General features: G+C 47.3%; 1 protein-coding gene across 8 annotated transcripts in view; it reads right to left on the reverse strand.

Moving 5' to 3' along the window:
• BOC (BOC cell adhesion associated, oncogene regulated) overlaps window positions 1–23,043 on the reverse strand; it is a 263,018-nt gene that overhangs the window by 40,660 nt on the left and 199,315 nt on the right. For 6 of the 8 annotated variants that reach the window (XR_004526403.2, XM_033855822.2, XM_033855821.2 and 3 more), the window contains one exon: window positions 102–262. Coding sequence is in view for 7 of the 8 variants with exons in the window: in XM_033855822.2 (XP_033711713.1) it covers window positions 102–198 (97 nt within the window). In the remaining variant the exon portion in view is untranslated. Of the gene's footprint in view, window positions 1–101; window positions 263–17,992; window positions 18,126–21,996; window positions 22,132–23,043 lie in introns of those variants that run through there. The other 2 variants (XM_033855823.2, XM_073804222.1) reach the window with 2 other exon arrangements.

Below are 23,043 nucleotides of genomic sequence, written 5' to 3' on the forward strand. Positions count from 1 at the left end.
TTTTGAGAGGGTCCTTGTAGAATGCCTGATGATACCCTCTGACACTAGGGGCAAAGTGTTCTTCCCAGAAGGGCCACCGAGAAGGCAAGGAAAACACTCACTCAGGTTTGCGAAGCAGCTGGCCATGGCCAAGAGGAGGCAAGCAAGTGTGACCTCGGACCTCTTTCCTCTCTGCGTTATCATCATCCCACGCGACATGGTGTGTCAACGTCCCATAAGCCAAAGGAGTCACTCAAAGAGGTACCGCAATCCCTGCTACACTCTGTTGCGGAAAAAGAGAGAGAAACGGCTGTGGTAAGAATGCCTGGGGCACCCCTGTGGTAGCCATGGGGCCTGGCTTTGTCCCCATGCCCCTGTTTCCATCACACAGGTGGTAACATTCAAAGTCTTGACCTGGCCGGCTGTTGGAAGACTAAAGAACATTCTCATGCCATTTCTCATCTAACATAAGCTGCTTCTAAGTTGCCCCTTTGAGCTAGAAGGTGATGTCATGGTAAGAAGGCCAGAGCCTTGCCCAGTGCACCCATAGCAACGAGGACAGGAGAGCCCAGGACATGGAGAGGCGGAGACCGGCAGCCATGTCCCAGGCTCAGGGCAGTGAGTAGCCAGCACAGATGCTGGAAAGGATGCAGTTATCTTTACCATTTGCTTGCAGGAGGCTAGGTGCCCAGGGCTACGTGGCACACCATGCTGCTAGTTTGGACTACTGTGCGCAGTGCTGTCACAGTATACTGAATGCATGCTGCATCCCTCAGGTAGGGGATGCTACTAATGAATGAATCCTAAAGTCTCAGAGGCTCATGAAAGATCTCCTGTTTTGAGTCACCCCAGCTCTTCACCTACATCCTTGTCAACATTCTTTGATTTCCTGAAACCTACCAACCCTCCTCAGCTTGTCTGACCTCTGCAACTCCAGACACAAACACAGACAAAAGTCACTCAGCCAAGGCCCCTCTTCTTCTCTCCATCCCCTAGTGCTGAAATTCTGGTATTTTCCATCTCTACAAAATCTGTACATTTTTTTTAATAGACAATTTCATTTTTATCTTGGTCTTCTGCCAGATCATTTTTTTTTTTTCAGAGGATCTCCTTTATACACATTCTTTTTGGCCCTGAGTCCTAATCAGATTATTTTAAATTTTAGTGACATAAAATTTTCACATAGTGAAACACACACATCTTGAGTGTATAATCATAAATGTGCACAGGCCTAATACATTTTTAAAAAACGACAGAATTAAAGTGGAAATTAGGCAGTTTTATAATCATAGGGGCAATTGTGACACTCCCCTGGTAATAACTGATAGAACAGTTAGATGAAAAATTGTAGGGATATAGAAGATCTGAATAACAATGTCAAGCTTCCTGATCTAATTGACATTCATTAATCATTAGAGCCAACAACAGTATTCTCTTCAAGTGCATATGCGATGTTCACAAATGCAGACCAAATATTGGGCCATAAAATTTCAAAAGACTGAAATCTTACAGAGTATGTTACTTGAACACAATGGAATTAAATTAGAAACCAACAAAACAAGATATCTAGGAAAGCCCCAAATACTGGGAGTTAACACATTTCTAAATAACTTATGTATCAAAGAAGAAATCACAAAGGAAATTAGAAAATACAAAATCTGCACTCTTGACGGCTTGCTGTGTTGCATCTCCACCGAGAACATTTCCTTGGGGGTCTAGACTGTACTGCTCCTCTGGCCGCTTGATGACATATCTCGGCTATCATCAGCCAGCCTCTTATTGCCTGCCTAGAACTTTAATTCCGCCCCTTCTACAGTGTTATTTCTTTATGCCTCGTTTAAGCTACGGTGTTTAAAAGATTCATCGAAATCACAAAGAGGCAAATGTACACACACTTTTGTCACAGCCGAAACCAAGATCTTGCCTCTGTGTTTTCACTGCTGTACCTATAGGACATGAGACCAATGAGGAAGGTGTGCCAACACCCTGCTAGGCAGGGAGACAGTAGAGTGAGATTCAGGTAACTGAAGGCAGCACCACAATGATCTAGACAGAGGATGCATATTCCTGAATCGTGCACATGCGGCAATAGTAACAGTATATTTCCAGGAGGGTGACATATACTCAAAATGCGAACACTTTTGGACCAGTTTATCTAAACCAGCGACTCTTTCAAAAACTTACAGTCACCACTGAAAAGTCATAGGAGGTAGTTAAGCTGCCCAGCTGACAGCTGTATTACGCTCTCCAGTCTCTGGAGTTCTGGCTACTTGTACGGTCTGCTGTAAGAGCCGGTCTTGGGCCTCTCAACACCCATGGCTCCTTTCACAGAGGACTGAGGCTGGGCTTCGAGGCTCTTGCTCTGTGCTAGGGAGTGCTTGAGATTTCCCTAAACCTCTCCGTTCTCCAAGCTCCTCTGGCTTTTCACCTAGCTACTTAGAGAGTTAAGAGGGCTACACTGCTTTGCCAAACAAGCACCCCTCCAAACCAGATCTAGGGCCTGGCCCCACACTGATGTTCGGAACGGTTTCTAGGGCAGAGTCCTTTCCCCTTGATTTTTTTTTTTCCGGTATGCGGGCCTCTCACTGTTGTGGTCTCTCCCGTTGCGGAGCACAGGCTCCAGATGCGCAGGCTCAGCGGCCATGGCTCATGGGCCCAGCCGCTCCGCGGCATGTGGGATCTTCCCGGACCAGGGCACGAACCCGTGTCCCCTGCATCGGCAGGCGGACTCTCAACCACTGCGCCACCAGGAAAGCCCTCCCCTTGATTTTTAATCCTTCCCTTTGTCTCGTGTCTTCAACATCAGAGGACTTCCACTCTTCTGGGGAAGAACAAGGGGACATTTTCTAAAAGAGGTTTGAAAGAAAAATTTTAAGCTTTTCCTGACAAGTTTTTCCCTCTTGGGGTAGAGAGAGCTTTTGCTCTTTTCCAGACAATCCAGGAAATCAGAGGGTCGTGTTATTAACAAAGTGAAGTTAAGGGAAGCTGCAAAGGATGTGAGTATGGCAGGGGAGGGTAGCCGTGGTGGGAGGGAGGACACGCCTGTTACCACAATAGGTATCTTGCTAAGCTCTTTGCACAAGGTATTCTCTTAATCTTCAGAACAACTCTACATGGTGGGGACTATTATCCCCACTTTACAGGTGAGGAAACTGAGTTCCACAAGGTAAGTAACTAGCCCGAGGTCATAGAACTGTAGGCCTGGAATGAAACCCAGGTTGGGCTCATTCCAAAGTTCTGTGCTTTTAACCACAATAGTAGGCTTTTCATGTTTTTTTTCTACCAGCCCTCTGCACCAAGTGGGTGCTTGACGAACAGAGTTGGAATAGGGTGAGGTAGAACAATGAGGAATTTTAACAGTGGTTTCTTAATCACTGTTCATTAAGTTCATTAATATAGTTACAGACAAACACCAAAAAGCAAGCCTTTGGTGTCCCCTCCATCATCCAGATACTAGCTTTAATTCTCTACTTTCCCCCAATGAAATAACGTACTTATCTGGAACACTGCATGAATGACCAGTTACAGGATTTTAGGGAACTTGCTTGCTCATGCCGTGTTCCTCTTCCCCAACTCCTTGAGGAGACTGCCCACACCTGCTCTACCCCTGCCCCAAGAAAGGAAGAAGGAAGGAAAGGAAGGAGGCAGCAGGGAGACAGAATGAATACAAAGTAGTAAAAGGCAGAGAGAAGACAAGCAGACAAAGGGACAGAAGGGCTGTTTCTTATCCCAGCACAGAGCGGCCACCGAGGTGTTTGGGTTGTAAAGTCGACAAAGGTTTTACTGAGGAAATTCAGCCCAGACCCCCTCCTGCTTAACGAGGGCCAGCCAAACAATTCCTGTTACTTCTGCACCCTGGGTAATTTATAAGGTTCAAAATGGAAACAGATCCCACTACTGCTGCCAGCCACCATCCCGCTTTTAAAGGAGAAAAAAATGTAGCTGAGGAGGGAGAGGGAGTGAGGAAGCAGGTGTCCAAAGAGGGAGAAAGGAGTTAACTCATGAACTCCCACAACAGAGTTGTAAGCAGATACCACTCAGTGAGCGCAAAGCAGGACACATGGGGTCTCCGTCACGGCAAAGCAGAACCGTGACAAAAATACAGAGGCGGGGGGATCACCATAGCTATGCTGCATCTTATTTAGCAGCTGGGGAAACTGAGCTGCTTCCTGGAGGAAGTTACCTAGTGAGCTTGGCCTAGAAAATGAGAACATTTTTTTAATAATAAAAAAAAGGCAAGCAGGACTTAATTGGAGTACCTAACTGCAGTGTAACTTTGTCCCACTGTGAAATGAACAAGGTACAATTTCAAAAGTGGGTGAAGGCAACAGTAAGGCCTGTTAATTTTCTTGGCAATGCAAGGTAGGTCTAGATCCTTCTTATTTTTTCTGCATTTTCTCAGAAAAAGAGATCAAGAAAAAAAAAATCAAAAGCAGAGAGAAGGGGGCTTCCCTGGTGGCACAGTGGTTGAGAGTCCGCCTGCCGATGCAGAGGACGCGGGTTCGTGCCCCAGTCCAGGATCCCACATGCCGCGGAGTGGCTGGGCCCGTAAGCCATGGCTGCTAAGCCTGCGCGTCCGGAGCCTGTGCTCCGCAATGGGAGAGGCCACAGCAGTGAGAGGCCCGCGTACCGCAAAAAAAAAAAACAAAAAAAAAAACAAAAGCAGAGAGAAGGGAAAACGAATTCTTGACATAAATTCCTCATTGAGGCCTAGGTACTTTCTATTTTTAAGGGTTACTTGGACACAAAAAATAAAAGAAAATGCATCTGAGAAGTTGAACTGCTGACATACATGTTCCCACTGAAATAATCTCCAAGCAGACGTTTTTAAAACTTTCCAAAAACAACAGCAGCAGAATACACGTCTAAGGTTGAGACCAAGCACTAGAAATTACAGCCTTAGAGTATTTATTTTGCGAGAGAAAATTACAAACAACTGAGAGTTGATCATCAGCAGAAGTAGGCCAGCTCCACCTTCTCCCAAGAGGGCTGGCGGGCTGGCAGGAACGAGAGGGAGGCAAGGGCACCCGAGGCCACATCTCATCCCCTGATCACCCAGGCCACTACAGCTCTCTGGGACAGAAGCCTCCACGGTCTAAAATGCCAAACACACCCTGTGGATGTCCTATGACCACTAACAAGATGAGCTACACAGAAGAGCACGTGATCTAGCAGGTAACACAGAGAGTCCTTCTTAAAAACATTCTTCCAGGGGCTTCCCTGGTGGCGCAGTGGTTGAGAGTCCGCCTACCAATGCAGGGGACATGGGTTCGTGCCCCGGTCTGGGAAGATCCCACATGCCACGAAGCGGCTGGGCCCGTGAGCCATGGCTGCTGAGCCTGCGTGTCCGGAGCCTGTGCTCCACAACGGGAGAGGCCACAACAGTGAGAGGCCCACGTACCAAAAAAAAACATTCTTCCAGTGGCAAGAATGAGATCTGACAAAATTCTTGTTCCATTGGTTGAGAGGGGCTGGCTAGATGAAAAAAGGAATATTTCTGACCCCAAGTTACATGGTTTTCACATGTTCCCAATTCTGTGGAGTAAGACTGGCCTTTTCCAAGGCAGAGAGAAGTTTTGCCCTGCGAAGGTGATGCCAAGTGACTGGAGGGTGAGGGCTGGCAGCCCTCTGGCCTCAAGAAAGAGGGTGGTACTTCTGCACAGAGGACTGACATTGGGGGAAATCTTGGGCAAACAAGCGAATTTAATTCTCAGCTGGATACGTGGGTTTAGACAGATCTAGGAGAAGGATTTAAGAAAGGGCATTTTTTTTTCTAATGCAAAAAGTTTTTACCCCCAGACGTAATTAAAGGGAAACATTTTAAATCAGGAGGGACCTCAGAAAAATTAATAGCTTTGGATAACACCTAACAGGTATTATAAATGAGGAAAGCAAGGTGCAGAGAGGCTGAGTGATTTGCAGAAGGTCTCCCAGTTAAGAGGGATCGAGGGCTACAAGTCAGGTCTCCTGACTCTTAGTCCGGTGCTCTTTCCACTCCCCTGACACTGTCTCCCAGAAGATTGTTTCTGGGTCACATGAACCAACTGCTTAAAACTGCTTTTAGAACTAAATTTAGAATGTTCTTGAATTTACTTCCTTAGGCATAAAAATGTCACCTGGATCATTATCTGTAACAGTAACTTTCTGTGTGGTCATTTTCATTCTTTTACCATTTAGAATTCTAATCTGGAAGAATCTCTTACTGTTCTTTACATGAATGTCTTCGATAAAATTTTCTGCAATGATGAAAATGTTCTATATTTGCACTGTCCAAGATGCTAGGTAGCCACTAGCACTTGTGGCAATTAAATACTTAAATGTGGCTAATATAACTAAGGAATTGAATTTTTAATTTTAAGTTAGCCAACAGGGCTAGTGGTTACCACATTAGGCAATACAGTTCAAGATTAATCTCTGGAACATCTACCCAGACCACTCTGACATCACACAGGGGAGAACAACAATGGTTTGATGGTCTTAAGTATGAGCCATGCTCTAGCCAGCCCCTAAATATATTTCTAGCCTATTCCTTATCCAAAGTTTGTGTATGTTTTCTATTAAAAAACTATGTGTAGGGGACCTCCCTGGTGGGGCTCAGCGGTTAAGAATCCGCCTGCCAATGCAGGGGACACAGGTTCGATTCCTGGCCCAGGAAGATCCCATATGCCGCAGAGCAACTAAGCCTGCACGCCACAACTACTGAGCCTGTGGTCTACAGCCCATGAGCCACAACTACTGAGCCCACGTGCCACAACTACTGAAGCCCGCGCGCCTAGAGCCCGTGCACTGCAATGAGAAGCACGTGTGCCGCAACGAAGAGTAGCCCCCGCTCGCAGCAACTAGAGAAAGCCCGCGCGCAGCAATGAAGACCCAACGCAGCCAAAAATAAAATGAAAAAAAACCCCAAAAAACAAAAGACTGTGTGTATTGTGATTTTATTATCATTATTATTATTGGGAAGAAAAAAATATCACTGTGATCTGCCATATAGAAGACAGTACGCAAGGCACTGTACTAGAAGATGGATCCTGTCCTGAGAAGCTTAAAAAAAAGCTTGGAACGTAAGTCAGCCAGTGCTCGGCAAATATCCATGAGCTCCCCACTTCCCAGCCTGCTCTGCAGTTGGCTTAGGGCCAGGTGACAAGTACTGGCCAATGACATGTAAGTGAACATGTTCTGGGTCACTTCCAGACCAAGAGAGTTAAGAGAATTGGGGGGCTGCTTCTCCTTCCTCCCACTGCCAGTGGGCCACATCCCATGTTTCACAAGGCATAGCTACGAGATGGAAGACAGCACAATCTATGACAGGAGAAGAAATAAACCTTTGTTGCATAAAACCACTGAGGTTTTGAAATTACTCTCGTCTAACAACTTTAGCATTCTTTACTCTAGAACCTTAATGGATATCCATTTAGTCGCAAATGGGAAGTGGAAAATGAGCAGAGGGGGGAGAGCATTTTCAATTTCAGGCCTTCAGGAAAGGTTTTTCTGGGTAAGTGGGTTTGAAACTGGGCCTCCTAGAATATGTGCACGTGTAAGAGCCGGAGGGCACTACAGAGGGTGACGCTGACCTGGTGGGAAAGTTCTGTTTGGAGGGTGGTCCATCAAGCAGATGCTTATCTGGAAAGTGGTCTCCTAACCTTTCTGATTTTGCTCTCTCCTGAGAAAAAAATACTCTGGGCAAATCTCCCAGAAGATCCTAATACATGCATATTTATTTATAAATTAAATGCACAATACTGCCAAACTAAAATTTAAGAGTAGGTAGAAGTGAAACCACATTTTTTAATGACTTGTTAATCACGATTGTTTTCTAATATCATGAAGCTAATACCTTAAGGCAGAAAGTCTATTTAGGATTAGATTCATCACTAATGATATGGATGTAATCTCTTTCAAATGGTCTGCTTGAATGTTAATTAATTTGTTCACTTCTCATCAGATGTGATTCCATTATTATTGTTTCTACCTCCTAATGTGACTTGAAAAGGGTCAGCTCTGCTGTTTTCATCCTGTTTGCATGTGCCGGATTCTCAGCACACTCTTCAACCCAATTTCTTTGCAGCAATCTTTTTAAGCTACTTGTCCTTTTGTGAGAGTTAATTTAGTTAAAACTAAATAACATAATCTATAAATCCACTTAACAGAGAACAAGAAAACTGGGGAGTGAATGATCAAGCGAGTGAGGTCCCCACCGTCAAGCCCTCCGAGAAACGCAGATCTCTCTGTTGCAACACGTCATTGCCCGACATACAGACTAAAGACTGTCAACCCCAGTATTAAATATTAGGAAAGCTGAATTTCTTTCCTATTCCTTTTGTAGATAGAAATAAACCATAAGAGAATCTCTAATATTTTCTTCCAGTGCCCCAATGGAATATCTTATATTTCCCCTTTGGAGCCCCCAGCTTAGAGACCATTCTAGAGGAATGAAAAGAGACAAGGGAGGAAACTGAGATTGGGTCATGCCGTGGAAGACTAGGAAAAGGAGTCTGAAATTAACACCATAGACAGAGGGGAACTATTGGTGGTTTGAGAAGGGAATATATAAGCAGGGAGGCATTCTGGGGAGATTAGCTAAACCTGGGCTAATTCACACTGAACTCCACATTTATAACAAGCTGCTTAACAACATGGACAGAGTTTATTTCTTCTCAGGCAGGTAGACCCCTTTACCATCCAGGCAAGGGGAAAGGAAGAGTCTGGACACAGCATCTTAGCTCTGGGGAGGAATCCCCCCAGAGAGAAGCCCCCTCTGCCTTCGAGTAAAGAGAAGGTCTGGTCTCTTGATTTGCCCACTAGACAAATCTAATCCTCTCCCCCGCCTCCATCACTTGAGGAAAAAGTTACTAGGGAGTCTTATTTCTTCGTCATATATACCTCTTCCTGAAAATGGCCTCATCTCCTTAAAGAGATTTTTTTTTTTTTTAGATCTACCTTTAAAGAGAGAAAGGTGAGAAAAAAACCCCACAAACCTTGTTGCTAAACTGGCAAAAAGAGAGAAAAGAAAAACCACTTCCTTTCTTCTGCGCTCGCTTCTCAATCCCCCCACCCCTATTCCATATAAATTCAACTTGACAACCCTGCTAATTGGATAAGCGCAGCTTCCACACTCCTAGAAGGCCGTTCCCTTTTCTTTTTTTTTGTCTTCGGAGGGCTCAAAACAGGGTGATTGTGCTGTTCTTTAACACGAATTCCATCTGCTTTTATTTCTCTCTCCCCATTCACCGCTCCTCTTGAATATTTATGAGGCCTTCCCCCGTTCCCTGCCCCTTCCCACCCCGCCTCTACCGCCGTCCTCCGCAACCCCCTCCCCTCTCCTCTCCCTTCTCTCAGAGCAGCACAAAAACCTTCCAAATGGCCCCCCCTCCTCGCTTTAGATAAACACAGGCAGTGTCAAGTGTGAGGAGTAGGGGGAGGTAGGGAGGAGGCTCAACTGCCAATCACGCCCCCGGCCTTCAATGAGGCCCAGGGGCCTCCCCTAATCTGCTGCATGCCTGCCATATGGGGGCTGTGTTGCCCAGGGAAACACTAACAGGCAGAACGGAGCTTAATAGAGTCCATATTCATTGTAATGCAGTGAGATAGCTCGAGGCACCACTGCCTCTTCGGTCCAGTTTCATTCTTCTGTTTGCTTCTTTCTTTCTGTTTTTCCTCTCTTTTCTTTACTTCTTATTTTTAAAAGGACCAGGTCCCTAGAGAGCTCTAATCTGGAGAAGTCTGGGCTGGCAGAAAGGCAGGACTGTGGGGTAAGGAGTGAGGAAGGTGAGGTGATGCTGAGACGGGGGCTTGGAGTTGGCGGGGAGAGGTGACGAGTGGGAACTTCTTGGGCAGCAGAGTGGGGAGAGCAGCACAGCACCTGCGCAGGGGCCGGCGCACGTGGAGCCGCAGGTGTGCGCGGCCCGTGCACGTGTGGAGAGACGGTGTGGCAGGTGGGCAGGTCTATCGGGGCCTTGGCGCACACAAGCCTTCAGAGCTATTCAGCCCGCTATGCCTAGATATCCCAACCCCTACCTACCTACCCCCAACACCCACCCCAGCCAACTGAAGGGCATTCAAGCCAGCAACACCTACCTCCCGTAGGTGTCGGGCCTGTGGTCAATTCCTAGCTCTCCACAGTTGTATGGAAAAAGTCACAGGTTTTGCAATGAGATGAAACTACTTTAGAAATACATCCCTGTAGGGGCAGAGGACCCACCGGCCTGCCAAGCTGGGGCCCCCTTTCTCCTCGGGCTGCTCTGTCGCAGCCAAACTAAGGGCATATGGGGCTTCTCTGAGTTGATGGAGTGGGTTGTCTAGCAGATGAAGCCTTGTCATGCATATATATGATGGAAGGGAGACTTAGGGCTCCCTGAGGTCAGAGGTGATCTTTCCCCAGGGACAAAAAGGGAAGGAGGGGAGAGACGTGGGGAGGGAACAGAGTACATTTCTCCCAACTTCTCAGAAAAAATAAAATTGGTAACCAAGCTATGATAGAATTCCTAAAGAATAATCAGTTTTGTAAGTTGTGAAACATAGTTTTGTGTTCTGTGACTGTAAAAAAAAAAAAAAATCACAACTTTAAAATCAAGACAGAAGATAAAAACGAAGAAAAACTATAAAAGCGTTCACATACTCTCCTACAGTTGAAACTTTAATCCCACGGTCTGGTACACAGGAAGAGCTCAGTAAATGGTTGCTGAAGGAATGAACCATGTACACACTCCTATAGTTGTACTATTGCTGACCAAGAACTTGAAACTCTTTACCCAACTGACAACTACAATCAGTGTTCCGGCCCCCGGCAGAGTGGTGCTAGCGCCTATTACACGGGCCTTTTGCCTCGCCCAGTGCCGGAGTCAGGCAGGCTAGGTCAGATAAAACTGCTCAAACCAAGGCAGATTCTGGTGCTTGCTGTGGTTTGTTTTTTGTCCTCCAAGCTTGCTCTATTCTACTTTCCTTGCTCTTCCCCGACTGAAATGCATCTTGAAACTGTCGTTTCCTAAGCTCAACTCCCGGGTCGGGAGGGGAGGGGAGAGGAGGGGTGGGGGAGGGCAAGACTGTAGGAGAGTATATAAAAGTGCTCATGATTTTTCTTTGCTTTTATCCTGATTTTAAGGCCCTATATCCCAGCACCCCTTCAGGAAAGGCTACAGTGGATATTTCGAGAGCCAGGTACAATTTCAAGTCCTAGTTCTAAAACCAAAATAGCATTTGGGTACCTGAAATGCTACCCAGAAGTCTATCTCAGCGTCATATCCATTTACATCTATTAGGGAACCACAAATGCCTGAAGACCCCAAACCAGAGTAGGTGAAGACACACAACGGACCAGGGCCTAAAAGGACTCTGGACACTTACGATCCCTGCAGAGCAGCCTTCCCCTCCAACTTCTGTGTTTGTAATACCACATATTGCGTGTGTTACCGAGAAGTGTGTGGGGTGACCTGGGGGGAGACCACGAAGGAGCAAGTGGGAACACCTGGGGCTCCGGTACAAACCAGTGCTGGAGCACTCTGGGAGCTCAGCAGAGCAGCCAAGCTCTTCCCAGCCCTCCCGGCAGTGGGCACTTTGGTCAGTAATCTCACCACGGATGTGTGTGATGTGGCGACAGCCAGAATGGCAGCTCTGAAGGAAAGCAGGGACAGCTTCTCTGGTCCAGACCAAATACCTGCTTTTCATTTCACTGCTCAGAGGACACCCGCTAATGACCTGCTTCTACAAACACAGACAAACCCATCTACTCCTGCCCAGTCTTCCCTAAAACTATGTAAAGATTCACCATCCGCTCAGCTGCCCAACCCGGGACTCATCCTTGTCTCCTGGCTCCCTCTCATTCTCCACCCCAGTATCAGATGGGTCGCGTGGACTCTAACTCTGGCAGGAGCAACCAGAGAAACACAATGCAAGCCACATAGAGTATTTAAAATTTTCTAGTAGTTGCACTGAAAAATCAAGTGGAGATCATTTTAATAATATCTTTTTTAACACAATATATCAAAAAATACTATCATTTCAACATATACTCGATATAAAAATCATTAATAAAGTTTTATATTTTGTTTTATACTAGGTCTACTAAATCTAGTGTGTATTTTCTATTTACTACACGTCCCAGCACAGACTAGCCACATTTCAGGCACTCAGTAGCCACATGTGTTAGTGGCTACTGTAGCAGACGGTGCATGTCGAGGGCCTTCAAACTGGCTCCCTGATTCTCCTCTCCCCAACTAATAAGCCTCCACAAGGTCACCTACCTTCTTTCTAGAATATCAAGCTCAACCGAACAGTAAAGATGACAAATGAGCAGCTACCATTCACTGAGCAATGCCTCCTATAGGCCGGCATCCATCATTTGCCTAATTTGATATAATTCTCACAATGGCCCTGTAAGGTAGGTGTACGACCAACCCATTTTATAAATGAGGAAATTAAAGCTCAGAGTGATTAAATATTTTGTCCAAGATCACACAGATGGTAAACCCCAGAGTCAGGATTTGAACGAGGTCTGGCTGACACTAAAAACCCTGGCTCGGGCTTCCCTGGTGGCGCAGTGGTTGAGAGTCCACCTGCCGATGCAGAGGACACGGGTTCGTGACCCGGTCCGGGAAGATCCCACATGCCGCAGAGCGGCTGGGCCCGTGAGCCATGGCCACTGAGCCTGCGCGTCTGGAGCCTGTGCTCTGCATCGGGAGAGGCCACAACAGTGAGAGGCCCGCGTACCGCAAAAAAAAACAAAAAACAAAAAAAAACCCTTGGCTCTTTTCACTCTACCACACTGCTTTAAGTTACGGCAGAAAAATCAGTGGACTATTATGCAGCCATTAAAAGTAATAATTAGAAAGAGCAAGCAGCAACATGAAAAACGTTTAAAGGATATTAAGGAAAAAAGCAGATCGCATTTTGTAAAAAGCATGTAAACAGTTGGGTAAGGCCTGGAAGGAAATAGGAAACAAATAAAAGCAGCTGATTTGATAATGTGAAGGAATTGGGAGTGATTTTTTTCCCCTTTTGAGGTCAGTTAAAAACAAACAAGCAAAAGAGCTAATAGACTCACCTTTGACAGCTCCCCAAACAAGTATGATCAAATAAGGTTCAAACTTCTTCACACAACCTTCCAGGCTCTGTATTAACTGGGCTGCAGCCAACCTTCCCCTTGTCTTCCTCCCACGAGCCCTAAGTCCCGGGCAAGCTGCTTTTTCACACCTTCCTTCTCCCAGAACCATCTTCTGCTTCTCCCTTTCTTATCCTTCGAAACTTACCTCCAGCGTCACTGTATAATGCCTCCAGTGATTATTCCTCATCCCACTTTCCACAGCGCCGTGCACACCAACTGCAACATTTCCACGATGATTTATGCCTGTCTATAATATGCCTCTTTTCCCAGACTCTAAACTCCCTGAAGGCAAGGAGGCGTCCACTTCATCTCAGTAACCCTAGCACCTAGAAAAGTCAATGTCTGCTGAACTAAAGGGTCTATTTGGATTAGAAATTTGGGATTGGGAAGGAATGTTACTCTGACCCGTGGGCCTATAAGAGGAACGCATGCAGACACACTTATCAGTGGTGGAAACAGAGGGTTTTTCTAGGGGGAAATGACTAACTGTGGCCTTTATTTTTCAAACCCAAATGGCCCTTAGATGAGTTGGCAGCCCTTGGGGAAGGCCAAGCTGCCTGACAGAAGTCAGTGCCTCTGCAGATGCTCCTATGGCTTGAGGTTTCATTCAAGAACTTTCTTTGTTTTCCTTCTTGTCTCTTCTCCCAAAACAAACACCCAAATAAGCTTGAGACTTCGGGCTTCCTGCAGCCACTGAACTGCAGGGAACCTCATCTAGGATGATACCGTGATTGGCTATCATCTAGCCAGCGACAGCACGGCCCTGAGCTTGAGGCCAGGGTGGAAGAAGGCAGGCAGAGAGGGATGGGAGGAGAAGGAAGAAAGCTGTACATGAGAAAGAGGACAAGTTCAGGCCTGAAGAGAGAGCGTGGGGAGGGGAGTAGGGACGAGAGCACTAAATATGCCGAAAGCACCTACTCTGTGCCGAGCCCAGGGCTGGGGGTGGACACACATGGTCCACTTTTCATCATCACAGCCCAGGGAGTGTTACCGTCCCCTTTACAGATGGGGAAAGAGGTTATTAAAACACTTCGTGATGCTTTACCACGTAAGGATTTTAGGGCTCATCTCAAATTTGTATTATAGACATAGCTTCTCTAAGTGACAACATTGAAACTCTGCAGGATCAGGTACTGAAATATCATGAGCCTTGGGTTTGGATAAGAGCTCTGCCACTTCTACCTTTGGTAGAAGGTGACTTTGGGTAAATTACTTAGTCTTTGACCCTCGGTTTACTCTCTGTGAAAATGCGAATGATAATACCCCCTTTGCTGAGCTGCTAATAAGAGTTAAGGAGATTACGTGTGAAGGCAGCCTGGCACCTAGCAGTGAGGGGGGACAGGTGTCGTGGAACTTTTCTACTGAAAGCCGTTCACTGCAGGTCTAATTTCATACTGTGGCACTGGTGGGCTTTGAGATTAATGGCCTTTAAGACTTAAGGACTTGTTGCATTTGAACAACTCCACACTCCTCTCTTTGCTCATTGCTCCTCATAAGCTGTACCCAATTAAGCAATGGCCTGATTTTGCTGCCCTACAACACATGCATCAGAAGTTCAAGAAAGATTCTTTGCCGAAAAAAAAGCAGTTAACACCTACACTGTATACAGTGTTTTACAGAACCTCACAACAGCCCAGTGGGACAGGAGATCCCTGGGTGGTACTACAGTGTTCCCAAGTTTGTGGCAAGACAATTGCCAGTCTCTCAATCTCCACCCAACACGAGTCAACATTTATATCACTTAGGCTAATAACCTCTCCCACCATCCCACCCTGTTTACGCCCTCTCTCTGCACTCTCTTGATGATGATAATGATCATTTCTCCGTAGTGTCTCTACTTGTTTGGAGAGAAAGGGGAAAGATCCCTGTCAGACAGTAGGTCATCTGGACAAGAAGTTATGGAGAAGTGTTTACAGAAAGGCAAACACACCCCCAATCCCTCTCTGACCCGCCCCCCCGCAGCCCCAGTACGGAGCTCACCTCCGACCACATCGGTGAGCTCACAAAGCCACAACAGACCACCTGCTCTTTTTACACCTACCTGTTTCTAATTACAGCCTATGGCCAGGGCTATAGCCACACAGGTAAACAACAAAGTAAAATGGTTAACAGTGACTGGAGAGGAAACAGGAGCATTCAATTCCAAGGCTTCTGGTGCACACAGCTGACGAGAGGTCCAGTGTGAAACGAATTAATCCGAGTGTGGGTAGACAGCACAAACACAGTGCATAGGCAAACCAGTCCCAGAACCTGAACAGTACTTAAGGCAGACCGTAACAGCTGAAGTCCTATCTCTTAGGACAAAGGATTTTGGACAGTGAGCCATGCGTGAACACAAACCTTGCCAGAAGAGTAGGACAGACAAGGGTGCTCTGCTTAGCGATCACGGTGAGCGGAGCAGACAAAACAGCTGGCAACCCCAAAGTCACCCCTGATGAGCGGTACAAGCCCCTGGGTGGGCTCAGGGCAGAATTCAGGTCAGTCCAGCAAAACCACACTTAGCACCCACTAGGTGCCACACACTGAATGGAGGGTGGAGGGGACATAGAGAAAAGTAGGCAGTGTCCCATCCTTAAAGAACCTGGGACCTAGTCAACCTTCGCTTTGACACCATCTTTCTATTATACCCAATGCAGCATGGCCTCAAGAAAAGATCAAAGATAGACTGGATTTTACAAAGTACAGGCAAAGAACCAGAACCACTAGCAAAGGCATCAGAGGCAGGACAAAAGAAATGTGGCATACATTTGAGCGCACGCACGCACACTCACACTTGTACACTCGGGCCCTGCTCAGCACAGAAGGTCAGTCCTCCAACTTAGTCCTCTTCACAAGTTCTAAAAGAAGCCTCCTTTCCATCATCCACATTCATTCCTACTAGAGTCCCGGGAGAGTCATCAAAGTTCATCGCTTAAGGTAGGTAAGAGGCTTAGAGCTAATGGAAGCCTCTGAGGACTGCTGAAGCCTCTGCTTTGTCACTGTCACTTCTCACACCGTGTTGTACCTTATTTATATACAAGTCTCTCCTGGACACATAATAGACACTCAGTGAATGTTTGCTAAGTTGTAAAGACCTACCTCCAAGATCTCTTCCAGGCCTGACTCTATTTGGTCCTTGGAGTTTGGATCCAGTGAACCCCCAGGGCTGCTTCTGATGCAAAGCAGAGCTTGAGCAGGGGAAGGTGATGCATGGGTGTCTGAGATCTCCGTCCCTATCGCCCTGCCTCTGGGGAGCCCAATGGGGTTCTTATTCAGGGGAGAAGACAAGCAGGACACAGGGCTTCCCTTCACAGCGCCGGAGCATGACGTGGGTGAGGGCAGGCTTGCCAAGGAGGAGACGGGGGAGAGTGTGGGGAGACGCAGCCGCCCAGGGAAACTCGCTTCCCTTCGCTAGGCAAGCTCCCAGCACCCACTCTACGTCAGGCAGCAGTTGGGCCACCAGCTCTTGTCCCCCGGAGTCCTGCACTTCCCCCGTGGAAGCGCCGTCACGCTAATTACTTATGGTCTGCCTGACCGCTGGACCAAACACTCAGGGATCAGGAATGGTGGTGATCTTATTACAGGGGCATCTTGAGTGTGTAACACGGTTCGAGGTATTCAGCGAACACCCGTTGAGTGAACGAATTACAACCCAAAACACAAAAGTGAAAGGTCATGGCAGAGAGGAGAGGGAACTGTAGTCACATAGTCAAGAGGGAGCTTTTTCTTAGAAGGGGAAGCTGGGCCTTTAGGTAGTTTGGGGGTTGAAAAGACTGATTTACTCTGTTAGGCAACATAATTACCACCAATTCCAATTAAGCTGTCACCTGCAGTCATTTTCTGTGCCCCTTCCTCATGATGACTAAGCAACCAAGGGCACCAGGCCCATACCCATACCCTCCCCAGGACTCAGAACCGCTCTCCGGTTCCGTGACCCAGAGTGAATGAGGGTCAGGCTGCCACTTCCTGACCTGTCCACTCCTGGGGCCGATTCAAGCAAATGCTGGGCTAAACCAGCCCCAACTCCAACTCGTGGGCACACTCACACCTCAACCCCTAACACACAGACAGACAGACAGACACACACACACACACACACACCCAACCCTTAACAGGCTCTTGCACGCTGGCAGGAAATCTGAAGCACTTAAATGAAAAGCTAAGCCATGGGGCAAAATGGCTGAACTGCTAAGTCGGGGCCAAGGCGGGATCAGAAGCTGCCTCTCTTTAGATGGCATCTGACCTGACTGCACTGTGACACAGACAGTGTCTCTCCTAGACTTTCCTTCAAGCACGAAACCCTTACCCGGACATTTAGGAGGAACCACTTTGACGCAGGACAGTAACATCTCTCACACAAGCATGTTGAAGGAGACACAGATCACATCAGCAAATTATCTGAACAATGACTGGTTCAAAGCAGTTGCTCAATAAATGACAGCAACTTATTCAATTTGAGTCACTTCCTTTAGGGTTACTTGTAGAAGTACCTTCATTAGTCTGATCCTTGTTACAGATTTATCCCTAATCTTTCAACAAAAGAGGTTTAAGAATAGGTAAATAGCTCAGGGGTCAGACGCCTCCACCCAGGCTCTCCAGGCATCCTGCTCTGGGCATGTGCACGCACTACCTCTAAGACAGACAGACAAACAACACACACACACACACACACACACACACACACACACACACACACACACACACACACACACACACACACACACAGGCATGCGTGTGCACATGTGCTCCAGCTCTCCAGCTCCAGCTGGGAAGTATGCTTTAGAATCATGACAGTTTACTTTTTTCCTATCTGACCTCATGCAAACCGACTTTCTCCACCTCTCTGACCCCCAAATATACACATTCAGTCCCCGACCCACCCCCAATCTTCCTCACTTAGAAAGCTCTTTTAAACCATCTAAAACTTAAAATAAATACCAATTTGGAAACCTGAAGCATGCGCCAGTCCGTCCGTCTGTCCCCACCTTCTGCTGGAAGCCTCCGACCCCAACTCCTGTCAGCCCTCCCCAACTTGGGAAGCCCAGTGGCCTCCGTGCAGGGCTGGCACACGCAGAGAAAACAAACACATGGAATCCTGCCAGCTGGGTCAGGCACCACTATTTATAGCAGAGCGAAGTGTGGGGAATTGGAGGCGTGATGAAGGGTGTGGGGCAGAGGGGGTAGGGATAATTCCAGCCGCTCCGCCCAGGCTCCACAGCTGCAGAGGATCCCTGCTGATGTTCTGCCGGCCCAGGTGCAACCCATCCTGTGTGACTAATACCTTCGCTGTGCTGGAGCCTCCCAGGGTAGAGGGCCTGTTATCTTGCTCGTTACTGTAGCCCCAGCATCTATCTCTAGAAGCACAGTAAGTATTTGTTAATTAAATGAATAGCTGAGCTTTTTTTCTTCCTGCCTACCCCACAAGGCTGCAGATGGAGGAGCTGGAGTGGGTGGAGGGGAGGTGAGTGAGGAATGCCTAAAACAGCCTTCCAAAAATCTATCAGTTGTTAAAAGGTGCTAGCCAAAAGAATGTAGGGAAATGCTCTGTTAAGAAAAGCAAATTAGGTTTCTTTAGTGCAGGCCTTTTCAGAGCCTTTAATGGGCTGTTATTGTGAATCACCAAAAGGTGGGTAGAGTATGCACTGAAGGCTGAACTCACTCAACCACAGGCCTGGACTTATTTGACCACAGGCCTGGACTGACTTGACCACACTACTCTTTTTTCTCAGAGTACCATTAGTGAGGAGAATTTCATCAAATACACTTTGGGAAATGTTGGCCTAAGAGGTTCCTGGAGAATATCCCAAAAACAACTTGTAAAACAGCAACCCATGTTTGTAATTTTAAAAAATTACATGTGAATATGTGGTGTACAGTTATTTGGATTGTCATAGGATAAGGTCAGGAGACACTTAAATGTTAACATCAGTTATGGTGAAGAGCAGGAAATTTGCACTTTTTATACTAAACACTTCAGAAATATTCCAAGTGAGTGTGTAGTTATTTTTGTAATTAAAAAGGTAAATTAAAAAAAAAAAAAACTATCCCCAAGTATTATCATGTCATCACTGAAATTTTATCTTCCCATAGGCCCAGGGCCTCATTTCCTAACAACTCCTTGGGCTATAAAATGTTGCTCTTTGCTCCATGATCACATCTAAAGTGTTTCCTGTGTCTATATCCAACAGTCAACTCCTTCGGCTTATAAAGAACCCCCTCCCCTAATTCCAGGATTCTGTTGCGTCCACACAGTGTGGACAAGTATTTTGGAAAAAATGAAAACACATTTAATATTCTTTTAGCAACCTTTACTAATCTGAAATTACTTTGTTTAGTAAATTGTATAAAATATGCACCAAGCACTTCGTTTGCTGCAATTACCGTGTTGGGCATATTAACATTTAAGGACTGCCTTTTCTTCCTGCTAAATCACTAATTTCCTAACTTAACTGATTAGCAAATGTAATTAAAAGTCATTCCGATTTAGTGAATGTAACACACCAGGTTTTGTTGTAATATGAGATTAAGGCAAATATTTAGAATTGGAAGAAATATTCCATCTTAGCATAAAAGAGAGTATGTGACCATTTGCTGAGTTACTGTGTGTGAGATGATGTGCATGTATTATCTTGTCGTAACTCTGTGAAGGAGGTAGTATTGTCATCTCCATTTTACAGACGCAGCAATTGAGGCTTAGAGAGGTTAAACATCTTACTCAAGTAAAGGATTCAAAGCCAGGGTTACCTGCTTCCCCTGCCTGCTGGTCTTGGTGTCCTTGGCAAATTTAAGCAGACAGACTGAAAAAGGAAACTGAGGAAGGCTGAAAAACCCAAAATCAGCCTGGGTTGGAGTCATGCATTAGCCACCATGTTTCGGGAGGGACTGGTTCGTCAGGTCCCACAATGCACTCTGTAGCCAACTCGTGAGGATGCTCAGTCCCCCACCCCAGCGGGAGTCAGCCCTGAGTGAGCACCTCAATCGCCTCCACAAGCTGGCCGCGGCCCTCTGAGTCCGGATCCATGTAATATGCACCAGCATGTAGTGAGAGACAATAAAATTCTTCCATTTCTTAATCTGACCTCTCTCATCTTCCTTCTGGTCTTACGTAAGCATAAGACTGGAGGTTCCCAACGCTGGCTGCATGGAACAATCATCCGGGGACACTAAGACACATCAACGCCTGGGCAGCACCTCAGGCAAATTCACTCAGAGCCTGTGGAAGTGGGGCCCAGGTATCAGCATTTCCAAAACCCTTTCCTGGAAACTGTAATGTGCAGCCAGGGTTGAGAACCCCTGGAGTCTCCGCCATGGATTTGTGGGTCATTCTGACAGAGAAGGTCTGCCAGAGATGCCTTGGTTGCACGGGATGCCACGGTTGGAATTGTGAGTTTTGTATAAAGACGTTCCCTGCTCTATTCTTTTTAGTGAAATTCTTGCCATTTTTAAAGCTATTTTCTTTTATTCCACAACTTGAATATCTTAATACACTTTAACGAATAAAACATTTTCTCAAAGTTTCTCTCAGATATCCCCAGATATTTTCTGGACTTTCAGATTCCTAGTTTTCTCCTCTTCACACGGAAATAAAAACCCAAGAAGAGAGACCACCGTCGCAAACAGCACCTACTTTGGGGGCCGAGACGGCTTCCAGAGTAGCAAAGGTGACACGTAAACAGGTCCCTGGGCCACAGTCACCCCTGCTGGGGCCACCACCACTTCTGGGGGCAGAGAGCTTAGCAGGAGACCAAGCTTTCCAAGCATCTGCACATTTTAGCGTTTGCACATGAAAACCTGACGTGCCGCCAGTGATTCCCTTAACAAGTTGAGAAGAGTCTCAGGGCCTCACAGACCACCAGGAAGTAGAACAGGTGTTGGCTGTCCAGGGGTCCCACATCCACTTAACACCAGATTGCACCAGTGGGCTTTGGCTCCCCTGGAACTGGCTTTTTGACATCCCAAAGGGTTAACAGCTCAGCCTCTAGCTTCCGGCCTTCCCTTCCCCAAGAAGTGGATTTTCAGTTTGGTCCCTGCCGGGGTGGAAGCAGTGCCTCACCCCAACCTTAGAGACTTGGGTCCCGCCCAGCCCCTCCCCACCTGCGGCCCTCCCACTCCAGGAATTAAGCTGCCGCTACCCAGCGTATACCAAGACTGGTTTCATCTCCCTCCAAATCCATTTTGTGTCTTAACTTCTGCCAAGGATAAAAATTAAAACGCTCACACACACATCACGCGTGTACGCGAGGACAGAGCTCGAAGCTTAAACTGAAAAAGACCAGGCAGGGAAGGGAGGGGCAGGTCGCTGATCAAAGTCGGGGCCTGGAGACTTCCCTGGGGTCTGTGTGGGCCCTGGCACACCCTGCCTGAGGCCCCTGCTGGCTACACCCAGGGTCAGACCTGAGCCTGTGTTTGCAGCATCTCCCCTCCTGTCCCTCCAACACCCATTTCATACCACCCCAAACGCTGTCCAGGGGGCCACAGAGCAGCCGAGCTGCCCAGCACTCCACAGGCTGGAAGCAGACTCTGGTCCTCACACTTGGAGGAGCCCGTTCCTTGCCAACTCCAAAATGAAAATAAAAACAGTGCTTGGAATGACACGCGGGTCCTGGTGGCATAGGCGGCTTGCGGACTGCTTCTGGCCACCCAGCAAAATGGGTCTGGAGCTGGAGCCTCTGTTCTTAGACCCCTGTACCCCATACCCGGGTCTGCAGACACCTGAATCTGGGCACCAGGCAGAGAGCAGCTCTGACCCAGCTCTCTCCTGTCATCTCTTGCTGCTGACTTCTTCCTTCTTGGCCAAACCAGGAGCCCCTGCATTGCAGAACGATCATGCCTAACCTTTCACCCATTCAGGATCCCCCAGAGTTCAGATAATGGCCCTTTACTCAACTCTAAACCCCATCAGCTGCCCCTTTTCCTCCCCAAATGGTGAATTAAGTACTCACATCACTTACACCTGTCCATTCTGACGCATACAATCCTTTGCCTTCCAAGTCAATAAACACCTATTGAACACTCATTCAATATGAAGCTCTGTGGATCCGAAGATAAAGTTCAAGCTTTCTCTAAGAGCTCAGCATCTGGTAAAGGAGACACACAGAAACACCTCAGAGCAGCGTGGAGCCACTGAGAATCAAACCCGAGGGCCCTGGGCTGGGGTTCTTTCTTTTCCATGCCCCTGTTAGGAGGGCACGGGAAGACTGGATCACACACTTCTTTTGGAAAAAGTACCCTTGTGGCGTTCATCCTTGTCCTATCTGCACACAGAGCAGAGTAATGAAAACTTTTTTTGTTTGTTTTGCGGTACGCGGGCCTCTCACTGTTGTGGCCTCTCCCGTTGCGGAGCACAGGCTCCGGACGCGCAGGCTCAGCGGCCATGGCTCACGGGCCCAGCCGCTCCGCGGCATGTGGGATCTTCCCGGACCGGGGCACGAACCCGTGTCCCCTGCATCGGCAGGCGGACTCTCAACCACTGCGCCACCAGGGAAGCCCCAAAGTAGTATTTTAAAAAACTCTTTTGTCTTGATAATTGTTGGATCTGGGTGATGGGTACATGGGGTTCATGATACTCTTCTTTCTGCTTTTGTGTATTTGAGTTTTTAAATAATAATGAAACTTGCTTTTTCAATAGGGTGACTAGAACAAGATCATCCCAAACCTTCTCAGTCCTGCACCAACTTCCAGGACGCCCGCCCCCCCACCCCGCCCATTGCTCCCCATGTCACCTCAGTTAAGCCAAATAGCACTGTCCGGCAGGTTTCCACGAGCGCCCAGGTTCTGGTAACGGAGGGCAGCATACCTCTCTTCAACCTTTAAAGGCTCCCTAGTGTTGGGCCAAAGAGGCAGCCCCACCCCTGAAAGGGTACTGCTGGCCGCAGCCAGAGGAGGCCCTGAGAAGCCTATCTCCTTGGTGCTCTGGCTTGGGAACCTGGACCCTGTTGGCTGCCCCCCATGCCCTCTGCTTCCTTTCTGGGTTCCCTGTCCTGGATGGG

Source organism: Tursiops truncatus, chromosome 4 (assembly GCF_011762595.2).
Source record: "Tursiops truncatus isolate mTurTru1 chromosome 4, mTurTru1.mat.Y, whole genome shotgun sequence".
NCBI classification, from domain to species: domain Eukaryota; kingdom Metazoa; phylum Chordata; class Mammalia; order Artiodactyla; family Delphinidae; genus Tursiops; species Tursiops truncatus.